The 20840-nt window shown below is 42.8% G+C and overlaps 1 protein-coding gene across 5 annotated transcripts in view; it reads left to right on the top strand.

Moving 5' to 3' along the window:
* Positions 1-20840, top strand: part of PTPRT (protein tyrosine phosphatase receptor type T) — a 482418-nt gene that overhangs the window by 234745 nt on the left and 226833 nt on the right. For all 5 annotated transcript variants that reach the window (XM_064730049.1, XM_064730046.1, XM_064730048.1 and 2 more), the window contains exon 7: positions 2682-2975. In XM_064730049.1, the coding sequence (XP_064586119.1) occupies positions 2682-2975 (294 nt within the window). The remainder of the gene's footprint in view (positions 1-2681; positions 2976-20840) is intronic.

Below are 20840 nucleotides of genomic sequence, written 5' to 3'. Positions count from 1 at the left end.
AATTAAGCTCAATCCCATAAATCTCTTCTAAGTTGCCATGAAATCCCAAAGTAACCTGTATCATGTTGCTATTGAAATCTGCAGCCCAGGAGAATGGAGTTTAATATTTCATTTGTCTTGTGTTCAGTTATGATGTGACTTGTAAGATGTAGCTTTTGCATTGGGAATAAAAAAGAACCAAATCTCTCTTTTAATTGCCTTGCACCAAGAAACAAGTAATAAACTGCTTGTGATCTATATTAATTTGATTTTTAATGAAAATGTATCCACACATGTTTCTTGAAAACCATTTTCCTGGAGAAATAACTTTGTAAGTCAAAACATAATCAGCTTGGCATTTCATATCAGAAAAAGATTCTGGCAGGAGTAATGGAATAGTGCAGAATTAAAACAGAAACAGCCATTCCACAGAAAACATATCTGGCATCACTGATTTTTGCTCATGTTGGATACTTGCTGCAATTACAATTCAGATTGTTTTTTCTCCAGAGGTACAACACACAGCTCCTGCAGCCAGTCTCAAGGAGATGGAATGATTTGTTGTAAACAGTTAAAGGAAATGAAATCAAGCATAATTTCAGTTGATCCTTTTGTGCAACAGTTTCTTTCTCTTCACTGAGCAGATTTTAACCTGCAAGAATTATCCTGAGGGGAAAATCCAATCTTCCTCCCATCATGTGGTGCTCAAAGTCCTTTCTTCCCCTTCTCCTTGGGTCCTGGATTCTTCCAGTTCTCGAACTCTTTGAGGAATCACCTTTAGGAGAGAAGGGTTCAGAATGACTCCCACTGAACTCCAAATTTCTTGTGTTGTAACATTTATGTGTTTGTTTTTCTGCGACAGAGATCACAGGATGGTTTGGGATGGAAGGGACATTAAAGCTCATCTCATTCCACCCCTGCCGTGGCAGGGACACCTTCCACCATCCCAGGGTGCCCCAAGCCCTGTCCAGCCTGGCCTTGGGCACTGCCAGGGCTCTGCTCTGGGCACCCTGTGCCGGTGTTTTAAGCCCCTGTTGATAAAAATATTCCTTTTTGTCACCTGATTTTCACAAGAGAATAGAGTTTGTGTCCTTTGGCTGAAGGCAGACCACATTAGAGTGTGGCAGAGGGAAGGCTAGGCAAGGTTAGGAAATTGCTCAGAATCTTGCAGAGTTCAGCTCAGGTTTTCAAAGCCACAAGGTGTATGCTATTCATGTGGTTTCCAGAATGAAAGTGTTATTTACACTGACAGAGAGGGGAAAAAGAATAATAAAAATCAGGCAGGCAGCCAGAGCTCTGTAGCTTTTTTTCTTTCTTTTTTCTTGGTAGCTTCCATCAAAGGGAGCTGCTGAGATGTCTTTTATCAGCTTGCTTTGCTTTTTCTCACAGAGGTGGTACTCAGTAGCTGGTCCCTGCCTCCTTACACTGCTTCTCAAACACCCAGGCACTCTTCAGGTGTCATGCAGGCTTTCTTGAGTACCTTTGCCCAGGCAGTTGAGCAAACTTTGCAATCAAACACCACAGGAGGTGTTGATTCACTGTTGCCTTGGAGTTTTCTTTATTCTGAGCTGCCAAGAGCCCCACTCAGAGCCAGATCCAACAGCATCCTGGCTGCTGGGCATGGGAAGATCACTGGTGTTTAAATTTGCTAATATTGTCTCAGCCAGCGCTTTGATTAGAAAATCAACATCCTCTTGTTCTTCTCTATTTTTGGGGGATGAAGATCAGAAAATGAACATGTGATTTCAGTTTTCCTCTTGTTGCTAATTGTGTCAAGTTAAGCATTAGAATTTGGGTGAACCACAGCACCACGATCAGTGACTGGAATATTCTGCTGTGTCAGGGCACAGGGCAGAGCAAGGGCTGTGCTGGAACACTTTGATTCATGGGTTGTGCTAAGGGTACTCAGTTGTCTATATTTAGGGTTTCTTTCCCTCACTCTCCAAGATGTTGAGTGATGTTATTCACATGCTTAAAAGAGGGAGCAAGTATAAACCTCATGATGAGGTTTATAAATGTTTATGAGGTTTATGAAAGCACTTTTAAACCAGAAAGCTGTTTTGTGGTTCCTGTATTTTCACAGGTGTTTCTTAATTGGTAACACAACCCCCAGTGCAAGGGGGCTGAAATTTAAGCACAAAAAACCCCAAGCTTGTGGTATTTTGTGAGACCTCTGTTGTAGGGAGTAAATGATGAATCTGACTCCATGTTCTTAGAAGGCTAATTTATTATTTTATGATCTGTATTATATTAAAGAATGCTTTACTAAACTATACTAAATAATAGAGAAAGGATACCGACAGAAGGCTAAAAGATAATAAAGAAAACTTGTGGCTTTCTCCTCGACAGTCTGACACAGCTTGACCATGATTGGTCATTAAGTCAAACCATTTCACAGCAGAAACCAGTGAAACAATCATCTGTTGGTAAACAATGTCCAAACACATTCCAAAGCAGCAAAACACAGGAGAAGCAAATCAGATAATTACTGTTTTCTTTTTTCTTTGAGGCTTCTCAGCTTCCCAGGAGAAAAATCCTGGGCAAAGGGATTTTTCAGAAAATATGACAATGACACAAGCCCAATTCTTTCCAGTAACAGATTAAATTCTTATGAAATATTTGGTAAATGAGAGGTTACAGAAGGTTGTTGGGATGGGAATTTGGACATTTTCTGACTCCTTGTGGTTTGTTCCTGTCCCCAGAGCCTCCCACCCCGATCGCGCCCCCGGAGCTGCTGGCCGTGGGGGCCACATACCTGTGGATCAAACCCAACGCCAACTCCATCATCGGGGACGGGCCCATCATCCTCAAGGAGGTGGAGTACAGGACCACCACGGGCAACTGGGCGGAGACACACATCGTGGACTCCCCCAACTACAAGCTGTGGCACCTGGACCCCGACGTGGAGTACGAGATCCGCGTGCTGCTGACGCGCCCCGGGGAAGGGGGCACGGGACCACCCGGGCCCCCCCTGACCACCAGGACCAAGTGTGCAGGTGAGGGCTCTGCTGCTGCCACTCCCTAATGGGTGCCCTGTCAATGCAAGGTGTAATTAGCCTCCTTTTGTTGGAGATGTGGGGAGAAATGCCTGTGGTTGTGCACGCAGGGGAAATGAGGGTGCAATGGCTGAGCCCGCCATTGGTGATACTGCAAATGGCATCAATGTGGATATATAGGGAGTCTTTTGAAAATGGGTAATCATGTGGGTGAATTGTGGGTTCTAAGATGCAGAAGGCTGAGCCATTGCTTTAAGGGTTTGTTTTCAGACGATGCAGAAAGGGTGTTGCCATCTTGCTGTGGAAAGGAGTTTGAGGAAAATGCACACTGTGTTGTAGTAGGAATTCCCAAGCGCATTTTCTGAATTGGAGGAAGAGCTGTTGTAGAAAGTCTTTTGAAAAAAGAAAACATGTGGGTGAATTGTGGACTCCAAGATGCAGAAGGCTGAACCATTGCTTTAAGGGAGTATTTACAGAGGATGCAGAAAGGGTGTTGCCATCTTACTGTGGAAAGGAGGTTTGAGGAAAATGGGCTCTATGTTGTGGTAAGGAATTCCTGAGCATGTTCTCTGATTAGAAGGAAGAGCTGTTGTAAAAAGTCTTTTGAAAATAGGAAAACATGTGAGTGAATTGTGGACTACAAGATGCAGAAGGATGAACCATTGCTTTTTTCTTCTATACTATATTATTACTATATTCTTAAGAAACCCATAACCCCTTCCAGCCTGTCTGATACAGCTTTGACCTCATTGCTCAACCAACCAAAACACCACCACACTTTGGTAAACAAATCTCCATAACATGTTCCACATGTGCCTGGCAACAGGTGCAGCAAGTGGAGATAAGAATTGTTTAAATTCTTTCTCTGAGCTTTCTCACAGCCTTCCCCATGGAAAATGTGTGTGCTCTCTGTGGCCAGAGAGCTCTGCCACACAGCCCTGGTGCAGGTGCTTCAGCAGGGTTCTGAGCTGATACTGGGAATTTGGACCCATCCTGGAATACTTGGTTTTGTTCCGCAGGCAGGTGTTTAAGAGCTGTTGGTTTCATGCTTGTGGTTTATCGGACAAACTCTTGCCACAGAGTGAGGCTGCTTTCTGTTGGAATAGGCAAAGAACTTTATTTTTCTGATGAGTCCTGCAGTGAGAAAATTGTTCTTAAGACCAGGCTGTGATAACATTTTCACCTCTAAGTGCAGAACAAAATTTATATTGTTCTTGGATAGCGGATCTGCAGTGAATATTAACAAATTGACTGTGATATCAGTTTGAGTGCTCTGTGGTGAAGGAGGAAATTTTAAAAATAATAATTGTAATTATTATAATTTATTTAATTTAATAATTTATAAATAGTTTATTTAATTTTAATAGTAAATTTTTAAAATACATTTTTGTGTTCCATTTCTGCTCTCATTTCTGACAAAGGACTGTGTTCGAACACTTGCAGCTCCCTTCTTTTCTTGCTCATGTTGGAATGGATCAGTGCTGATCCAGGGGCAGAAGTAGTCCATCTTTCTTTCTAAGCCATATTGGACTTCCTGTGAAAAACTGACGGATGATGTTGCTCATGTTTCAGATATATTGGCTATTCATCCTGTTGTCATACATTAATCATTAGCCATTAAGGGAAATCAAGCCCTGTGCCTGGCAAGGGGATGAGCAAAGCACTTTTCTGCCTCACAGGGTTTTTTCCACCACACAACTTCAATTTCTTGCATTTTTGTAGTTTTTGCAAGGTCCTTACTGTGGTGTGAACAAAGAACAGGGACTAAAAGACTTCTCTCCTTTTCCTGCAAACCTTCCCTCCCCGCAACTTAGTGGTTTACAACATGTGGATTTAAGAAATGAAAACCTTATAAGAACATTCTGTTTCCTGATACTCTTTCTGATTAAACAGCAAAACAGCAAATCTGAAGTGGAAGAAGGCATCCAGAGCACCCAAAAACATGCTAGGATGGGATTAAACAGTGCAATGTTCGTGGCAAGAACATTTCTAGCAATATCCCCTTTCTCTACCAAGAGAGGAAACCTGGCAGGCTGGCTGTGTTTTGGGTGGCACATTTATTATGAAGATAGTAAATTAGTGAATGTTTAGTGCCCCTTTGAGAATGTTTGGTTAAAAATAAATAAATCTGAGCACAAGGCCCTGACATGGAGGTGTGTGTTTGGTCCAGCACCTGTCCTTTGGTGGAACACAGATATTAAAGGCTTTGCAGCAGCTGTGTGGAAAGCTTCAGGTGACATGGATGATGTCCTGAGCTGTTTGGCAAGCTGACACATGTTCTGCTGCTCACTTTCTGACTTTCTTCTCCTTTCCTAGTCTGGTTAAATTCTCTGACCTCACCAGAAGTCACTGCAGGCCTGGCCTGGGACTGCATTTGCAGATGGAAATGTGTTGTGCTCAGATTTGCTCTGCAGTTGATGTGTTGTCACTTTGCAGTCACACTCTCTGCAGCAGCCAAACTTACAAACCTCTCTTCCTACCTGTAAAAAAGTCTGGGTTTGGCTTAATTGAGGAGTTAAGGTTAAAAAAAAAAAGAGTTGGCTTTGTGCTCAATATTGCCTTGTCCTGTGTCCCAGATTGCTGAGTTTTCTGCCCAGTTCAGGTATCGACTGACTCCGAGAAGGATGACGTGGATAATTTGTTCAAATTGGCAAAGCTGAGGCACTTTCTGTTTTCCATCCTATTTTACTAATGAAAATCTAACTGGAGAAGGTCATTCTGTTAATGTTAGCTGTCATACAGGCCTTGTTGAGATTGATGGTGATGGCATTTATGTTTTGTTTAGGGCACTGGGTAGGAGAAATTGTAATGATCTTGGTCTAAGCGTGGACCAGGAGGAAGGGAGAAACTTAATAGCTAAAGATGTACAATTTCACCAAATGCCAACTGAAATGATAGACAAGAAAATGCAACTCATTATTCCAATTTCCATGCGTCGTGGAACTCCTTCAAAACACCATTTTGAGGGTAATTACACAAAACTTTCACGGTGAAGATTTTCAAAAATGTGCTGAACTGAGAAAACAGCTCTGCTGCCTTGATTTTCCTGAGAGTACCTAATGAATGACATCAGGGAAAATTGAGGGGTTTTAAAATAGTTGGGGGTGAGTGAGGCTGCTTTTTTTAACGTGAATTTTTTTGGTTGTTTTATTGTTTGTCTTCACTTTTTCCTGAGCAAAAGGGAAGTACCGAACTCCTACACATTTTTGTATGTAACCAGCAGGTGATTGGAGCAGCCCAGTTTTACTGCACTGTCTGGTGTTGTGCTGTCTTTATTAAGGCCACAAATAAAGTAAGAGTACTAGTAAGAGTAGAGAATATCACCTGTACTGGAGAAGCATTTACTTATTTAAATCTCTAGAAATCAGTGTAACAATGAACAGAAGGTGGCTGCAACCTTCTAAGAGAGGGGAAGTCAATATCCCTTGGACTGAATACTCTGCCCAGGCTCTTTTCACATAGAGACTGTATTTTTATAATTTTTCTTTTGTTCTGAGGAGGCTGAGTAACTGCTGGCCTTCAATTCAAGCACAAGCTGCAATGAGATTCTTATCTAGAGATGAAAATGAGAAGGATTTGGGAAGAACCAGGCTTCTCTTCCACTTGAATCAACAGAAGTTCATTTACAAAGCTGCCTTTTTCTGTTTTGTTTCTTGACTGTCAGCTTTGCATCAGAGCAAAAGCATGGCCAGGATGGTCCAGCATGAGCTCAAACATCAGGACAACCCTTACAAAATAATAAGTTGCAAATTTTGATCACACTGAATGGAACATGTCTATATGGAATTGAAAGGTTTTGGTCTTTTGTTGTGTTTTTTTTTTAAATTAGATAAAACCCATAACATGATTATGGAAGGTCCTGCTCTAAATAAGCATAAAGAAGATTTATTAAACTGGATAATATCTAAATTTCTGTCAGTAGTGTGTGCCCAGGCATGCTACCCCACTGTTGATGCTTTCGGTGTTCTACAGGACAGCATTACTTAATTTATATTTGTCAGTAGATTTAATTAATATTTGATCTACAGAAAATAATACTGAAAATTAAATCCCAGCTTACCTCCTTCAAGGAAAAGCAAACTGCCGGAAGATATGGCAAACCCTGCACAAATTATTCATTTGTTTTTTGCAGGTTTTGTGTTTTGGATTTGAGTTTGTTTTTCCATGGACTGTTCTAGGTTGTGGCTTGGGACAGGAAAGGATGGAATGACCTTGAGGCATAACCCAGTAAAGTGTCAGTCAGAGGGAAGAGTTGTCAGCAGGGAATGGGGAAAAGAGAGAGATTGGCTAAGGTTAACACCAGACATGGGGTTGAAGGTTGGTTAAAGCAAAGACAGATACAAAACATTAGTGCTTATCCCCAAAATAATAGGTTGAGGAGATAACAGGATTAGAATAAAGTGTTTGAACACAGTTCCCAATAGTGCCTTGTATTCAGCACTGGTTCTCTAAGTGTGGGGTCTTTTTAGCCATCCTCTGTAGATAAACAGAGCTCTTAAAATCCTTGTTCCTTGGCCTTTGTTCACAAGTGTGTGCTTAGGGAAGCTTGAGGCTTATTTTCTTCCCTGTGCTTATTGACTATTCCTTGCTTTTTTTTTTTTTTTTCTTCCTTTCTTCAGTTTCCACAGAAAGGGAGAATAGGGGGAAAGTTGTTTTTCGCTCTGGTGGATGGAAAAAAGGGAAAAGTTTGCCTTTGAGGTCATTATCCTGCAGGGAATCTTATCTGAAAACTGTTTGCTTCTAGTGGGGCAAACTCACATGAAAAACAAGGCCAAAGAGTAATATTTAAATGAATATTAATAAGGGGACAGAGTAAATACTTTCTTTGTGATCAATACTTACTCCTGTCTAAAATACTGTCTGAAAAGCTGTCTTGAACATTTATTTCATTAAAACATTATCTGATCTTCATTAGCTGTTGAGATTAAAGGGAAGGAGCCCCAGGGGGACTTTCTCTCTCTCTAAAACTGTCTGAAAAGAGATTGTGGCCAGGTGGGGATCGGGCCCTGCTGCCAGGGAACAAGTGGCAGGAGGAGAGGAAACTGCCTCAGGGTGTGTCAGGGGAGGTTTTAATTGGATATTAGGAAAAAAAATCTTACTGAAAGGGTTGTCAGGCATTGGAACAGGGCAGGGCAGTTCTCCATCCCCAGAAGGTGTGTGGATGTGAACGTGGTGGTGCTGGGTTAATGGCTGGGCTCTGATCTAAGGGAGCTTTCCCAGCCTCAGTGATTACAATTCTCTGCCTTTTTGGATGATGACAACAGGTGATGTGGGGCTAATGGATGGATTCTGATCTTAGAGGGCTTTTCCAGCCTTGGTGACTTTATAATTCTCTGCATTTTGGCAGAGACTTGGATGTTGTTGTTGGAATTTTGGATGATGACAACACGCTATAAAATGACTTGTAGAATGGGGGCAGTTTTACAACCTCGTGGCTTGGAAGAATGAAACTGTTCAGTCTGACAGGAGAATTGTTTGGTAAGGAATGGGAGGGGAGAAAAAGTCCTGAGAAACTCCAACATCTCCCGCCAGAAAACACATGGCAATGGCTCCTTAAGGCTTGTGTTCATAGGAAGTTTGTCCTCATGTGAAAATTCCCATGGCTCACAGGCAGCCCCTCCCTCCAGATAACCTGCTGGAGGCTGCCTTAATCACCACAGGGTGATTTAGCTCCTGCACAAAGAGCAGTTGTCAAGATCAATACTCAATTTTTGGTGTAGGCCTAGGGAAATAAAAGTTAGTCTTAAATGATGGGGCTGAATTCGATACTCCCCTTAAAAATAGCCCAGATACTGTGGCTGATACAAATGTAAATGATCTGAACATTCTGAGTTTGATATGGTGCTGCCAAGGAGCTGGAAAACTTTTTCCTTTGGTGGTTGTTAACAGGTGACTTTGTTGCCATTAAATTTAGTGAAGTTTACCAGTAGTAAGCAGCTTTTGCCATTTTTTATTAAGGAAATAGTTCCAAATCTATAAAAATATTTCTGGTTTTTAGGTGTTAGAAAAAAGCAAGTATTTGCACACTGTTATGAAATGTATGAACTGAACAACCACAAGAATGTGCACTGAGTATGAGTTCAAAAACATTTATTTCTGCTTTAATTTTAAGGTGATATCTCCCATTAAATGGGAAACTTCCACATGTTAATGTGGAAAAATATGATTCAAGGTTGCTACACTGCTGCCTTCATTTTTTTCCTCAAGCTTATAATAAAAAAAATTAAAACTCAGATCTATAAATCAAAACATGGCACATAAAGCATATCAAGGGATTTGAAAGAGTGTTCTGTACAACTGATTTTTTGGTATTATCAAAATCACTGATTCACAGACTTAGTTAACTTGGAGCTGCTCTAAGCCTTGTACTGAAAGACACATTCATTTCCCCTATTAATATGAAATCTTAACTCTTGGCTTCAGTCTCCTGTAACTTTAAATGGAGAGGGTGGGGGGAATAGAGGCTTTTATAGCAAGTGAAGGAAAATTTTATCGTAGAATTCTAGAATATTCCTGAGCTGGAAGAGACCCACAGGATCACCCAGCCCTGCACAGACCCCCCAAGAACCCCACCCTGGGCATCCCTGGGAGAGGTGTCCAACTCTCCTGCAGCTCTGGCAGCCTCAGGGCTGAATTTGCCTCTCTGGATCCCCAAACCCATTCCAGGGACATTCCCTACCTTGATGATTGAAACTCTGATTTCATTCCACCTCAAATAGCCCTTGGCATGTCAGCCAGAGGGATTAAGAGTTACAGAAATACAATATTCCTTCATTTTGATCCTTGATCCCCAGTTTGTGCTTGGAACCAGCCTGATAGCATTGCTGAAAGATAGAGGCTTCATCCTAAGGGATTAAATCCCTTTGCGTGCAAGATCATGATTTTTCCCTGCAAAATTGATGAAATAGATAAATATATCTTGATTTCTCTTTTATTCTTTCCCCTTCCTCACTTTTTTTTTTTGCTGGAGTAGAAAGACAGCATCTACCCTTTGATTAATAAGTGAAAAACGTGGGGGAAAAGGAGAAGGTGATGTATTTCTGGATGACAAATCTATTTCTGGTTTCTCTCCAAGTTACTGCTGGTTTCACACACAGAGGTGTCCCAGACAAAAATCATCTCTTTGAGGAACCAGCAGGATCAAGTTATGACTTTTTTCCTGTTGTTTTTGGCAATGTGGTTGCCCTGGAAAGCCACCTTTTAGAGAATAAGGGATAGATTGGATCTGTCAATTATTTCCTGGAAAAGAACTGAAAGAAGGAGCAGCTCTGTTGCCTGAGATATAACAACAGTGACAACCTGTATGGGACAGGAAGAATCTGGGGGAGATGGAATAGAGAAAGGGGGGCAGAGTGTTTTGGAGCATTTGGAGTGACTGAGGGGAATGCAGGACTTCTGAAAGGCAGACTGATGGAGCTGACAGGATCCTTGGTTGTTGAGGTACCTGGTGCTGATTCCCCAAGTTCTGGTCCTCAGGCTGGGCCCTTCCCTGTCTGGGGAGACCTTCCTGGGGTGGTTTTGTGTCAGGAAAGAGAGATGCACTGGATCTTTTTGGTCTTCAGGTTCTTGTTTATTATTGTCTTATCTCAAGTTTTGCACGCTGTCCACACCAGGCTCAGCACACTGGAAAAGCACCACAAAATGGCCAACAATCTCTTGGTACAAGGTCTTTTAAAGCTAAACTGTCCAATTAAGAACTGACACCTGGATTATTTCCCCTTTTAACCCAATAACTGATTCCACAGAGCCCACAATGGGACTTTTCTGCCCAATTACAAAATGCCACCCAAACCCATGGAGAAGGAGGAAGAAGCAGCATGAAGAAGAAGCCCAGGATGACACCCTGTGCCCTCCATCTTGCTTCCATCCACAACATACTGAAGATCCCAAAACCTCAATTTCTCACCAAGTGATACACCTACACTGCTCTCTATAATCTATTGCACACTTTTGTGGATTCCAGTCTATTCTGGAGTTTAGGAAACTTTCTCCATGAATGAGGGTCAGAGTCAGTGCTCCCCTGGGGGTCAGGGCACCCCAGAGCAGACACAGAAATATTCCCAGTGCCCTGGTTCCCACACTTGGTTTGGTGTGAGGCTGTGATCCATCCAGAGCTCAGGCTCTGAATTCCACATGTGGGAAAGCAGCAGCATGCAGAGGCAAGGCTGGGATTTACTGCTGGAGCACATCAGTGTGCCATAAATCTGATATTTGTTTCCAGCACTGACCAATCCGCAAACACTCCTGAGTCTCCCAAAGCCTGCCCCCCATTGCCTTTAACCATGGGACATATGGTGAGGAATTTTCTTTATCCTGATCCTTGCAGAAGATCAGCTTTTTGTCCTGGGGCCTGGGGATTGATTGCCCTTATCTTAGTCTGCATAAATACAGTTCTGAATATAAATCCAGCCACAATAGTGCTTTGGTCTGGATTTTTTTTTTTTTTTCCGGAGGGATTTTGCTCACGATGGATTTAAATTCTAGGGATTTACTTTTTTTATCTGCAACGGCAGTTTGTTATCCAGAAATGTTTTATTTTTATTTTTATTAGGAGTAAGTCTAGTTATTCATTTGCACATCACACTGGTGTGTGAATCCTGTTGCTGTTTCATTTCATATTTTTCCAGAATGTGGTTTGTATTTAGTATTATTTTTGGAGTGGGCAGGCTGGTCAGGAAGATGACAACTTCCAGAAAGACATAAGGCTCTTATGCCAAGAACTGTTCTCACTAATGGTGGGATTTCACAACTTCTCCCAAAAGCAGGGAACCTTCCCAGCTCTTGCTTTCACACCAGCTGAATTTAGGACACTGTTCTTTTTGATGTTTCTTGTCTCCTGAGTTCTGTCCAGGCTTCCTCCCAAACAGCTATTCTTAATCTGAAGAGGCAAAAATAGAAAAGGAGAGGGGAGAAAACAAAACAAAAAGGCCTAAAACAAAACCAACAAAACCCCATTCTGTTTTGTTGGACTTAGAAAATCCTCAAGCACAGCTTGACTTTGTGGTGAGGCAGCTGAATATCTGCTCTTCCGAGAGAAAAGTGGGATGAATCAAATTTGGAGGGAATACAAACCACCTGGATTTTTGCTGCAGTTTTTCAAGGGTGTATTTCTGCAGCTTGAGGTGCTTGAGAGTGTCCAGGGAAGGGGCTGGAAAGGGGCTCAGCCTCGAGAAAAGGGGGATCGGGGGGACCTTGTGGCTCTGCACAGCTCCTGACAGGAGGGGACAGCCAGGTGAGGGTTGGGGACAGAGACAGGAGGAGAGGGAACGGCCTCAGGGTGGGCCAGGGGTGGTTCAGCTTGGACAGCAGAAGGAATTTCTTCCTGGAAAGGATGGATCAGGCAGGTTGGACAGCAGGAGGAGTTTCTCATGGAAAGGATGGATCAGGCATTGTCAGGGGCTGACCAAGGAGTGGTGGAGTCTCCAGTCCTGGAGGTGTCCAAGGAGCACCCAGGTGTTGCACTCAGTGCTCTGGGGTGGGGATTGGTCACAGGCTGGACTTGATGAACTTGGAGGTCTTTTCCAGCCTCAGTGATTCTGTGTGAATGTGCTGGGCTCACATGAAGGCTCTGTACAAAGTCACTGACAGGACAGGCCCATATTGTATTTGCAGGGAATGTCCCAATGAAGGCAGGAATGATGAATCTGACTCCATGTTTTCAGAAGGCTAATTCATTATTTTATGATACTATACTATATTCAAGAATCCTTTCTGTATTCTTTAATATAGTATAGTATACTTACTGAATGCTAAAAAGATAATAATGAAACCTCCTGATTCTCTCCAGAGTCCTGACCCAGCTTGGCCCTGATTGGCCAAAGAGTGAAAACAACTCCCAGCAGAATGCAATGGAACAATCACCTGTGGGTAAACAATCTCCAAACACATTGCACATGTGAGCACAACACAGGGGAGGCAAATGAGAGAAAAATTGTTTTCCTTCCTCAGGAGGAAAATTCAGGACGAAGGGATTTTTCCAGAGAATGTGAATGCCACAGTGACCCATGGATGATTCCAGATTCTCAGGACTGGAGCCTGGACACAAGTGGTGCCCAGAGACACCAAATCAAAATTGCCTGAGCTGATGTGTTACCCAGCCAGCCTGGCATAAGCAGGGAGCTGGGTTCTTTGTGCACAACACAATGGTGGTTGAGTTTACTTGTGTGCTTTTGGGTAATTGTGTGATTCCTCTTTTCAGCTCTCTTAACAAAATTGTGCAGGGAGGGAAGCAACATAAGCAGATATTTGATGTGTTAATAACTTCTTCCTTGCTTGCTTGTGCAGCTTCATTTCAGCATTCTCATTTTAAGGGTTTCTCTAGTGTGGGCCTAAAAATGTGACTTCTTGGCTCATGCAAACCTGGCACTGCTGTGCCCAAGTCAGCATTTTATACCCACTGAAAATCTGCCCCACCACTTGCAAAAACAGGCCAAGCATTTTTCCTCAATTGTCACTCAGTCCCCCTGCTAAAAGCAATTTTATTTAAATTGCATGGTGTCTTTTAGTCTTCAGTTAAGAGGCATCTTTCATCAAATCTCATCCCTTATTACCATGTTATTACTGCCTCTGTTGGCTTGCCGAGGGTGCGCGAGATGATCGCTTCCAGCTGTGGCTTTATCCCAGCGTGAAAAGCCCAGCCAGGGGGAGGGAGCTGGGCAAGGAGGATGCTGTGGATGTGCTCCCATTGAGCTGGGGCTCAGGAGGACCAGAGGGAGGTGGTGCCTTTGCCTCCTCTGTGCCATAACTCATCCCGGGAACCAATGAAAGCCCCGTCCTTGCAAAGCATCCATTCAGGATTTGCATAGTCGTGATCCCATCTTTGTCCTTTGGGACAAGTGTTGCTTCCTGCTTGTGTTTCTCTGTTGTTGCTTTTCCAAAGGCAGCTGAAACATAAATGATTTTCATTTTCAAACGTGGTTTTAATACACACAAGTATTGAAAAGCACTCAAATAATAAGAGATGCTGAGACTCTATACGCTGGAAGTGGCCAATTTTAAACGTTTCAAAGAATAAAATGCACATTAATTGGCTTTCATGGATGCTTTAACATAGAGTACAAAAGCCAGGCAGAGGCAAAATGGAAGAGAGCACTACATTTTTACCATGCTAAGGTTTTTAACCCTGAGGCATTTGCAAGACATTTAGGAACAGAGCTCTTCCTCACATGTTTAGCTGTTTTACATTTTGTCATAAATATTTTACCCTTTTATTTTTCCCCAGTGGACTCTGAAATGTTGAGATGAACATGACTTCTCGTTTAACACTTGGCAGTTCATCCAGATGAGCAGGGCTTTTGCACAGCTGGGGGACAAAAGGAAGAGGCAGCCTGGTGTCTTAAATCGTGCTGCAGAACCAGCAGATGGAGCATGAGAGTGCAAAACCCGGCTGGCAATGCTGTGTCTGTCTGTCTGCACCACCACGTTGCATTTTTGTATTGTTTGAACTTGAAAATGGACTTTTAAAAGTCATTTTTAGCTGCTTGTTCTGTCCATGAGCATTTCTGCTGCCTGTTAAAGGCAGTTCCTGAACATGACAAGCCCAGAGCAGATCTCTCATTCCCTTTGGGGAGTTCTGAGGTCCCTTCACAGCTCCCATTACACTGGTGAAAAACAAACACCCCAAACCTGCCCAGGCTGTGGATTTGTGAGCCAGCTGATTGCCATGGCCTTGGGACTGGATTGCAGCTTTTATACTTAGCCGCCTTTTTAATTATTTGTTATTCAGCTGAGTGTAGTGAGGAAAAGGAAGTGCTTTCAACTCCTTTTAACTTATTTTTGTTTTTTAGTTTCATAAGCTAAAAGCTTAAAAGCTTTGGACTTTTATTTATTTAATTTGTTTTTCTTTAGCTGTTTATTTTTTTTAAATGTGAAGCAGTGGAATATTTTATGACTTCAGAAATAATACTGAAGTACAAACCATAGCTGTGACTGCATCAAAGTACTCCAATGTTGCTGGGGAGACTTAGAGGCCTGAGCATCCAAATCAGCCTGACAGTTGTGATTATAATGTATTTTGCTCAAGATCCACAAATCCTCATTTCAGCTGCCAATAATCCTTCAAATTATTAAACTAAAATCTTGGTGCAGGGACCATCAGAAGGGGGTTGAAAATGAGACCACAACTCGCAAGATAACAAAATCTGAAAGCCTGAACATCATCATTTCTTCCCTGTGGCACTTGGAGATGTTTCCTAGCATTCCCTAGAAAATAAAAAAACAACCAGGAGGGAAGTAGGTCTTAAAAATAGATCCAAAGCACCAGAAATTGATTTGTTCATTAATGAATTTTAACAAAAAATCTTTGGTGAGCCTGGGAGATTAGATCATGTATCAAGGAACTCCACCACTTAGAAGATAAAGCCTTCAAGTGATAACTGTATTTAAGAACATTTTTAATAGGAAGATAAGCTGTTGGCATGAAGTTGGCTGTTTGAACAGAGGAGGGACTGAGGCAGAGGAGTGGGAAGCTGAATTTAAGACAAGGAATGCTGCATCAAAGGCAATGCTATGTATGAATTTCTGTATTTGTGTAAAAACAGTTCTTCACAGTTGGTTTGATCCCCTTCAGATGGATTAGTTTTTAACATGTTATAGGAATAAATCTTTCCACTTGCTGCTCTATAGGTCCCTTTGGTATAGTGTTTATGTTTACATTCATAACACATTTCTCTGTATAAAGATCCACACAATTCTTTTTCCTGGACAGAAAGAAAGAATCCTATTTCATTAGAGAAACTGTGCCTGAAAGCAACTCTAGAGCTGTGATGGTTTTTCATTTCATATGGAATTAAAACTGTCTTTTGGCAGCTCAGACAAAGCAGTTGCTGCTCTAAGATTGCATAAATGTCTTTTGAGTTGTTGTCTGAGAGGTGCCATAGATTAAAATCCACATCTGAAGTGCTAAATTTTCATTATATAATTTGCTCTGTGGTGATGGAAGGGGTTTCAGGTGATAAGAGTTAAGTTTCTTGTAAACACTGATTCCCATCACATCTCAGAGAGTGCATCATCTTTTCCTTCAAAATCAGACAAGGCACAAGTTTCAGGTGTAAAACTTCCCTTGCCTTTGTGAAAGCTCAGCTTTTCTGGTTGTGCTCTTTATCTTACTCTTCCAAAAAACCCAGGAACCACAGAGTTAAAAGATGAACTTTGCAGTACCTGACACAAAATCTGCAGAGTGAAACTGAATTTTGTATCTGCGTTTGTTGTTCCCATTTCTGTTCTGAAGCTGTTTTCAATAGTTGTTGCTTCCAATTAATGTTGTGTATGTGAACTCCAGACAGGCACCTTCTGCCAGCCTTCTCCTGTCTAGGAGAGGCAATTCAGAGCTTTCCCCTGATCCAGCTGGCACAGCAGAGCAAATATTTACTTATTTTCAAACAGAAAGCAAATAGCTCAGTGTGAAAGAGTTGGAAGCAGGCTCTGTGCAAACAGGTGCTTCATATTCTATTGGTGTGTTCTGCTGAAACCTCAACAGGCTTTTAGAGAGAATTTTCCCCTGGCACTCGTGGGATTGGGGCTCACAGGTTGGTGTCAGCACTCCTGGGGTTTCAGGCTTGGTTAATTAATTTGTATGAGTGATGGTTTGTGTGTCCCTATTTGTCTCTGCCTGTCCCAGTGTAAAAGATGCTTATAATAAGAAATAATCTCCCAAATTGTTTGTGGTGGCCTGTGCTAGAAGGAACATTGCCTTGTTGAAGTCCTCTTTAGGCTGTAGGAGCTGAATGCACAATTCTGGCCTTTTGTCTGTCCCTTGGCACTGAAATGCTGAGGAATTTTATAAACAAGTGCTGGTTACTGATAGAGGGGAGGGCAGAGCATTGTCTGTGCTCCAGATGTGTTAAGCAAAGGTAACAGCATTAAAGGTACAATGTCAGAACATTAAAATAAAAATAAGAGGAGGAATATTTTTATTTTATAGCAAAATCTCTCAAATTGTTTTCAAGCAGCGCTGTTTGCTGGGGTGTGTGTTTTCTGTTCTAAATTGCTTTAATGCTGTTGAGTTTCTTTGTTTGGGGAAAAAGGTCTGGTTTTTGTGGGTTTTTTTTCTGGTTAGAGCAATTTGGGCTAAAATATTTGCACTGCATTACCTTAATTTTGATCAGTGAAGAAATGTGTTGGTCCTTAAACCACAATATTCCAGCAGCAATCAGGTCCTGTGGCCACCTCCTCTTATTTGCAACACAGGGCTCTGAATTATCCACCTTTTGCCTTATTTATCACAGGATGGGTTTGGTTGGAAGGGACTTTAAAGCTCATTTTGTTCCACCCCCTGCCATGGCAGGGACACCTTCCACTGTCCCAGGGTGCTCCAAACCCTGCCCAGCCTGGCCTTGGGCACTGCCAGGGATTGGGCTGTCAGCAAAAAGACCCAAAAATTCCAATGTGAATTTGTGTCTGAGAGCTTTGTCCACACACTTCTGGAACTCTGGTGGGCTTTTATTCATGTTTATTCAGCTTGTCAGGGCCGTGTCTACCATGAAGAATCTAGAGTATGCCTGGCACAGAATCCTTTTTTTTTTTATCTTTACAATGCTCTGTTTTTCATGGCAGCTGTCTAGAGGCTCATCCTCCACAACTGTGCCCAAGAATTTGTTCCACTTAGAAGCTGATGATGTTAAGGGGAAGCAGGAGGAGTTGTAGAAACTCAGAATATACCTGGATCTCAATTTTTCAATGACAAGATAATTATTAGAATCTATATATGTTCTGTGCAATGTACTCTTTGTCCACCAAAAATAACTGAAGGCTGTCTGACCTGCCTGTGACACAGACATGCTGAACATTGCTTTTGTGCAAAAATGGAATTTTCCACCCAAAAGTTCTTTCCTGTGAAGTCATCACTTGATGAGGTTGGTGGGAAAGGGATGAATCTTTATTTAAATTTTGCCAGAGTACTCACGCTCCATAAACAGCAATATCTGGAAGAACATGTGTGACGGTGTTCACAGGGGTCTCAGGTTGAGGGAAGAGATGAGGATCTGACTCCATGTTTCAGAAGGCTGATTTATTATTTTATTATATATATTGCATTAAAACTTTAATAAAATAATAGAAGAAAGGATTTCATCAGAAGGCTAGCAAAGAATAGAAAAAGAAGGAATGATAACAAAGGTTTGGGGCTCAGCTCTCTGTCTGAGCCAGCTGACTGTGATTGGCCATTAATTAGAAACAAGCACATGAGACCAATCACAGATGCACCTGTTGCATTCCACAGCAGCAGATAATCATTGTTTTCATTTTGTTCCTGAGGCCCCTCAGCTTCTCAGGAGGAAAAATCCTAAGGAAAGGATTTTTCATAAAAGATGTCTGCGACAAACATGTAGAGAAGTTTGTTTTGTTTTTTTTTCCAGCACACTTCCCTCATTCATGTTATGAAAAAGGACCTCACAAACAATTCAGTTTCTTTGTAGAAGGTGTCCCTACCAAGGCAGGGGGTTGGAGTGAGATGAGTGTTGAGGTCCCTTCCAGCCCTAAGCTGGAGTCCTGTGACAGCTCTGTAACCTCAGGTGCCTGTAAAACAGCTTTTCCTCCCTCAGGGGTGTATTTCCCTCACTGCAGCACCCATTCCCTGTTAACCATCCCCCTTGGCACAATCATTTTTATCCCTTCAACCCTTTCCAACTAGATTGCTCCAGTCTTTTCAGCTGTCAGCAAATCCTAACAGTGCCTCCCTTAACCCAGACAGAGGTGTTTGTGTGACCCCACCAGAGGTAAATAACTCTAAGAAGAGGTTAGGTGAGAAAAGCAGGATGGGATTAAATGACTGCCTGAGTCACAGACTTGGAGAAATGCCTTGTATTCAGCACAGGAGGACAAACCCTTGAGCCTGTGCAGAGATTTGCACAGGAGTCACGGAGTGGCACTGCCTCTGATCGTGTACTTGAAGGTGTTGACAGACAGAAATGCTTTTAAACTCAAATGCCTTTAAGACTTTATGAAACAAATCCTACCTCGGGTTGTCCCCAGGGTTAAGGACCAGGGTACTAATGGCGTGTCACCTTCAGCATTTCCTTCAGATTTGTCTTCCTTAAAGGAGTGGCAAAGTGCAGCCTGCAGCTCTCCATCTGTTCTCTCCTGAGGGCAGGAGGACACTGGGGATGCTCTGGGCCCCCTCAGCCACTGCAGGTTTCCTTCCTGAGTATTCAGAGCACAGAAACAGCAGAGATGTGGTCACATTGTGAGCAGCAAAGCTGAGTGATTCCCAGACTGTGCTGACAGGTCTGTCCTTAAAAATCCTTCCTGCTCGGCTTTTGTGATATTTATGAGATAAACAGTGTTGGTCCAAAGAACTCAAAAACCCTGAGTCAGAAGCTAACCCTCTCCCCAGTCTGTATTCATGGACTCTCATGAAATGTGGTCTGGTATTTTTTGTGTTTTTAAACTTCATCTTGTTTTTCCTTTCATAAGGAAGTGTCAGGCACACATCACTCATTCATTCTCCATGCAAAACTGCAGGCAGTGACCCCCTGCAGTTCCAGGCTGCTGTCTGTGTTCTCCTGTCTGCTGCATCCCTCCTCCTCAGCACGGAAAACCTTTCTGGAGTGGCAAAGCTGGCAGCTTTCCCTGTTACACCCTGGCACAGGAAAATGGGAGTTTATTTTAGCTGTGTGGTGGCTCCATGTCTCTTGGGTTGCTGCTGATATTTGATGCCCCGAGATGTGCAGGATGTCTCTGCTTTGGCCCATGCAACTGAAGAACGAGTCTGGACTCTTCACTTTTCAGTCTTGAGGTTGTTTATTAATTCTTATCTATAAAATTTTCCTTCTGCCCAGCCGGGATCTGCTCAGCAGGGCAGCCACAGGCACTCTGTGTTGTCCTTTTATACTACAAACTACATATAACATATTTACACTGAATTCCCAATACCTATCACCTATGTTAGACAGTGCACTTCTACTCTAAACCAATCCCAAAGTGCCAACATCACTGCAGAAAATGGAGAACAAGAAGAAGAAGGAGAAAGGCTGGACATGCCCAGATTCCTCCATCTTGTCTCCACAACCCCCATACCAAGAATCCTAAAATCCCACAATTTTCACCTTGTGATTATTTTGTTATTACATTATTCAAACCTGTGACTTTCAGATCCTCATACAAAGCTGGTAACTTGCTCCAAGGGTCAGAAACAATTCCCCAGGTGTTCTGAGCTGTGTGCCAGGGTCTCTGAGCCCCCCGATGGGGTCCTTGGTAACTCTGGGCACCCGGAGGGGTGCACTGAGTTCCGACACGTCTACTTCAGGCACCAAGGACATGAAGGTGGGGGCAGGTTGCTAAAACAACTCTGTGGGATCTGTTCCTTGTTCTCCCTCATGCCCAGCTCCAAGAGAGTCAGCAGAGAGTGGAATGTGGAGCCAGAGCTGTGAGGTTGGCTGAGAACCTGGCTGGAAGTGCTTTCTCCAGCCTCAAAAAGCTGCTGAGAAAGAAGCTGCTCTGTCTGCCTGCATTTACTCTCTTTGCTGTGCTGCAGGGGAGGTGGAAGAAGCTCTGGTGCCTCTTCCAGAGGTGCCCATGGAGCACTAGGAATGCCTTTGCTGCTGCAGGAAACACACAGCTCCTTCTGATCACACTTAGCTCAAACAATTCCTCTGAGCTTCCTGGGTTTCTTGCAGAGGTACCCACCAAATTATACAGCTTGCTGTAATTTTAGCTTTGCTTACACTAAAATACCACTGCAGACTATCTAGGGAGCCCTGCTCTGTGTTGTCTGCTGGAAGGGAAGCGTGGGAGCCCCAGGATCTGTGCCAGTCTGTGTGATGTGCAGAGCTTTACATGTCCTACACTGCTGAGGATGCACCACGCTGGAGACATCCACCGGGGAGCTTTGACAGGACTTCCAGCAAGCACTGCTCTTGGCAGCCTGGA

The sequence above is a fragment of the Zonotrichia leucophrys genome, chromosome 20 (genome assembly GCF_028769735.1).
Source record: "Zonotrichia leucophrys gambelii isolate GWCS_2022_RI chromosome 20, RI_Zleu_2.0, whole genome shotgun sequence".
Lineage (NCBI taxonomy): Eukaryota > Metazoa > Chordata > Aves > Passeriformes > Passerellidae > Zonotrichia > Zonotrichia leucophrys.
The sequence above is the reverse complement of the archived record's forward strand: the minus strand, read 5'-3'. Positions and strand labels throughout refer to the sequence as shown.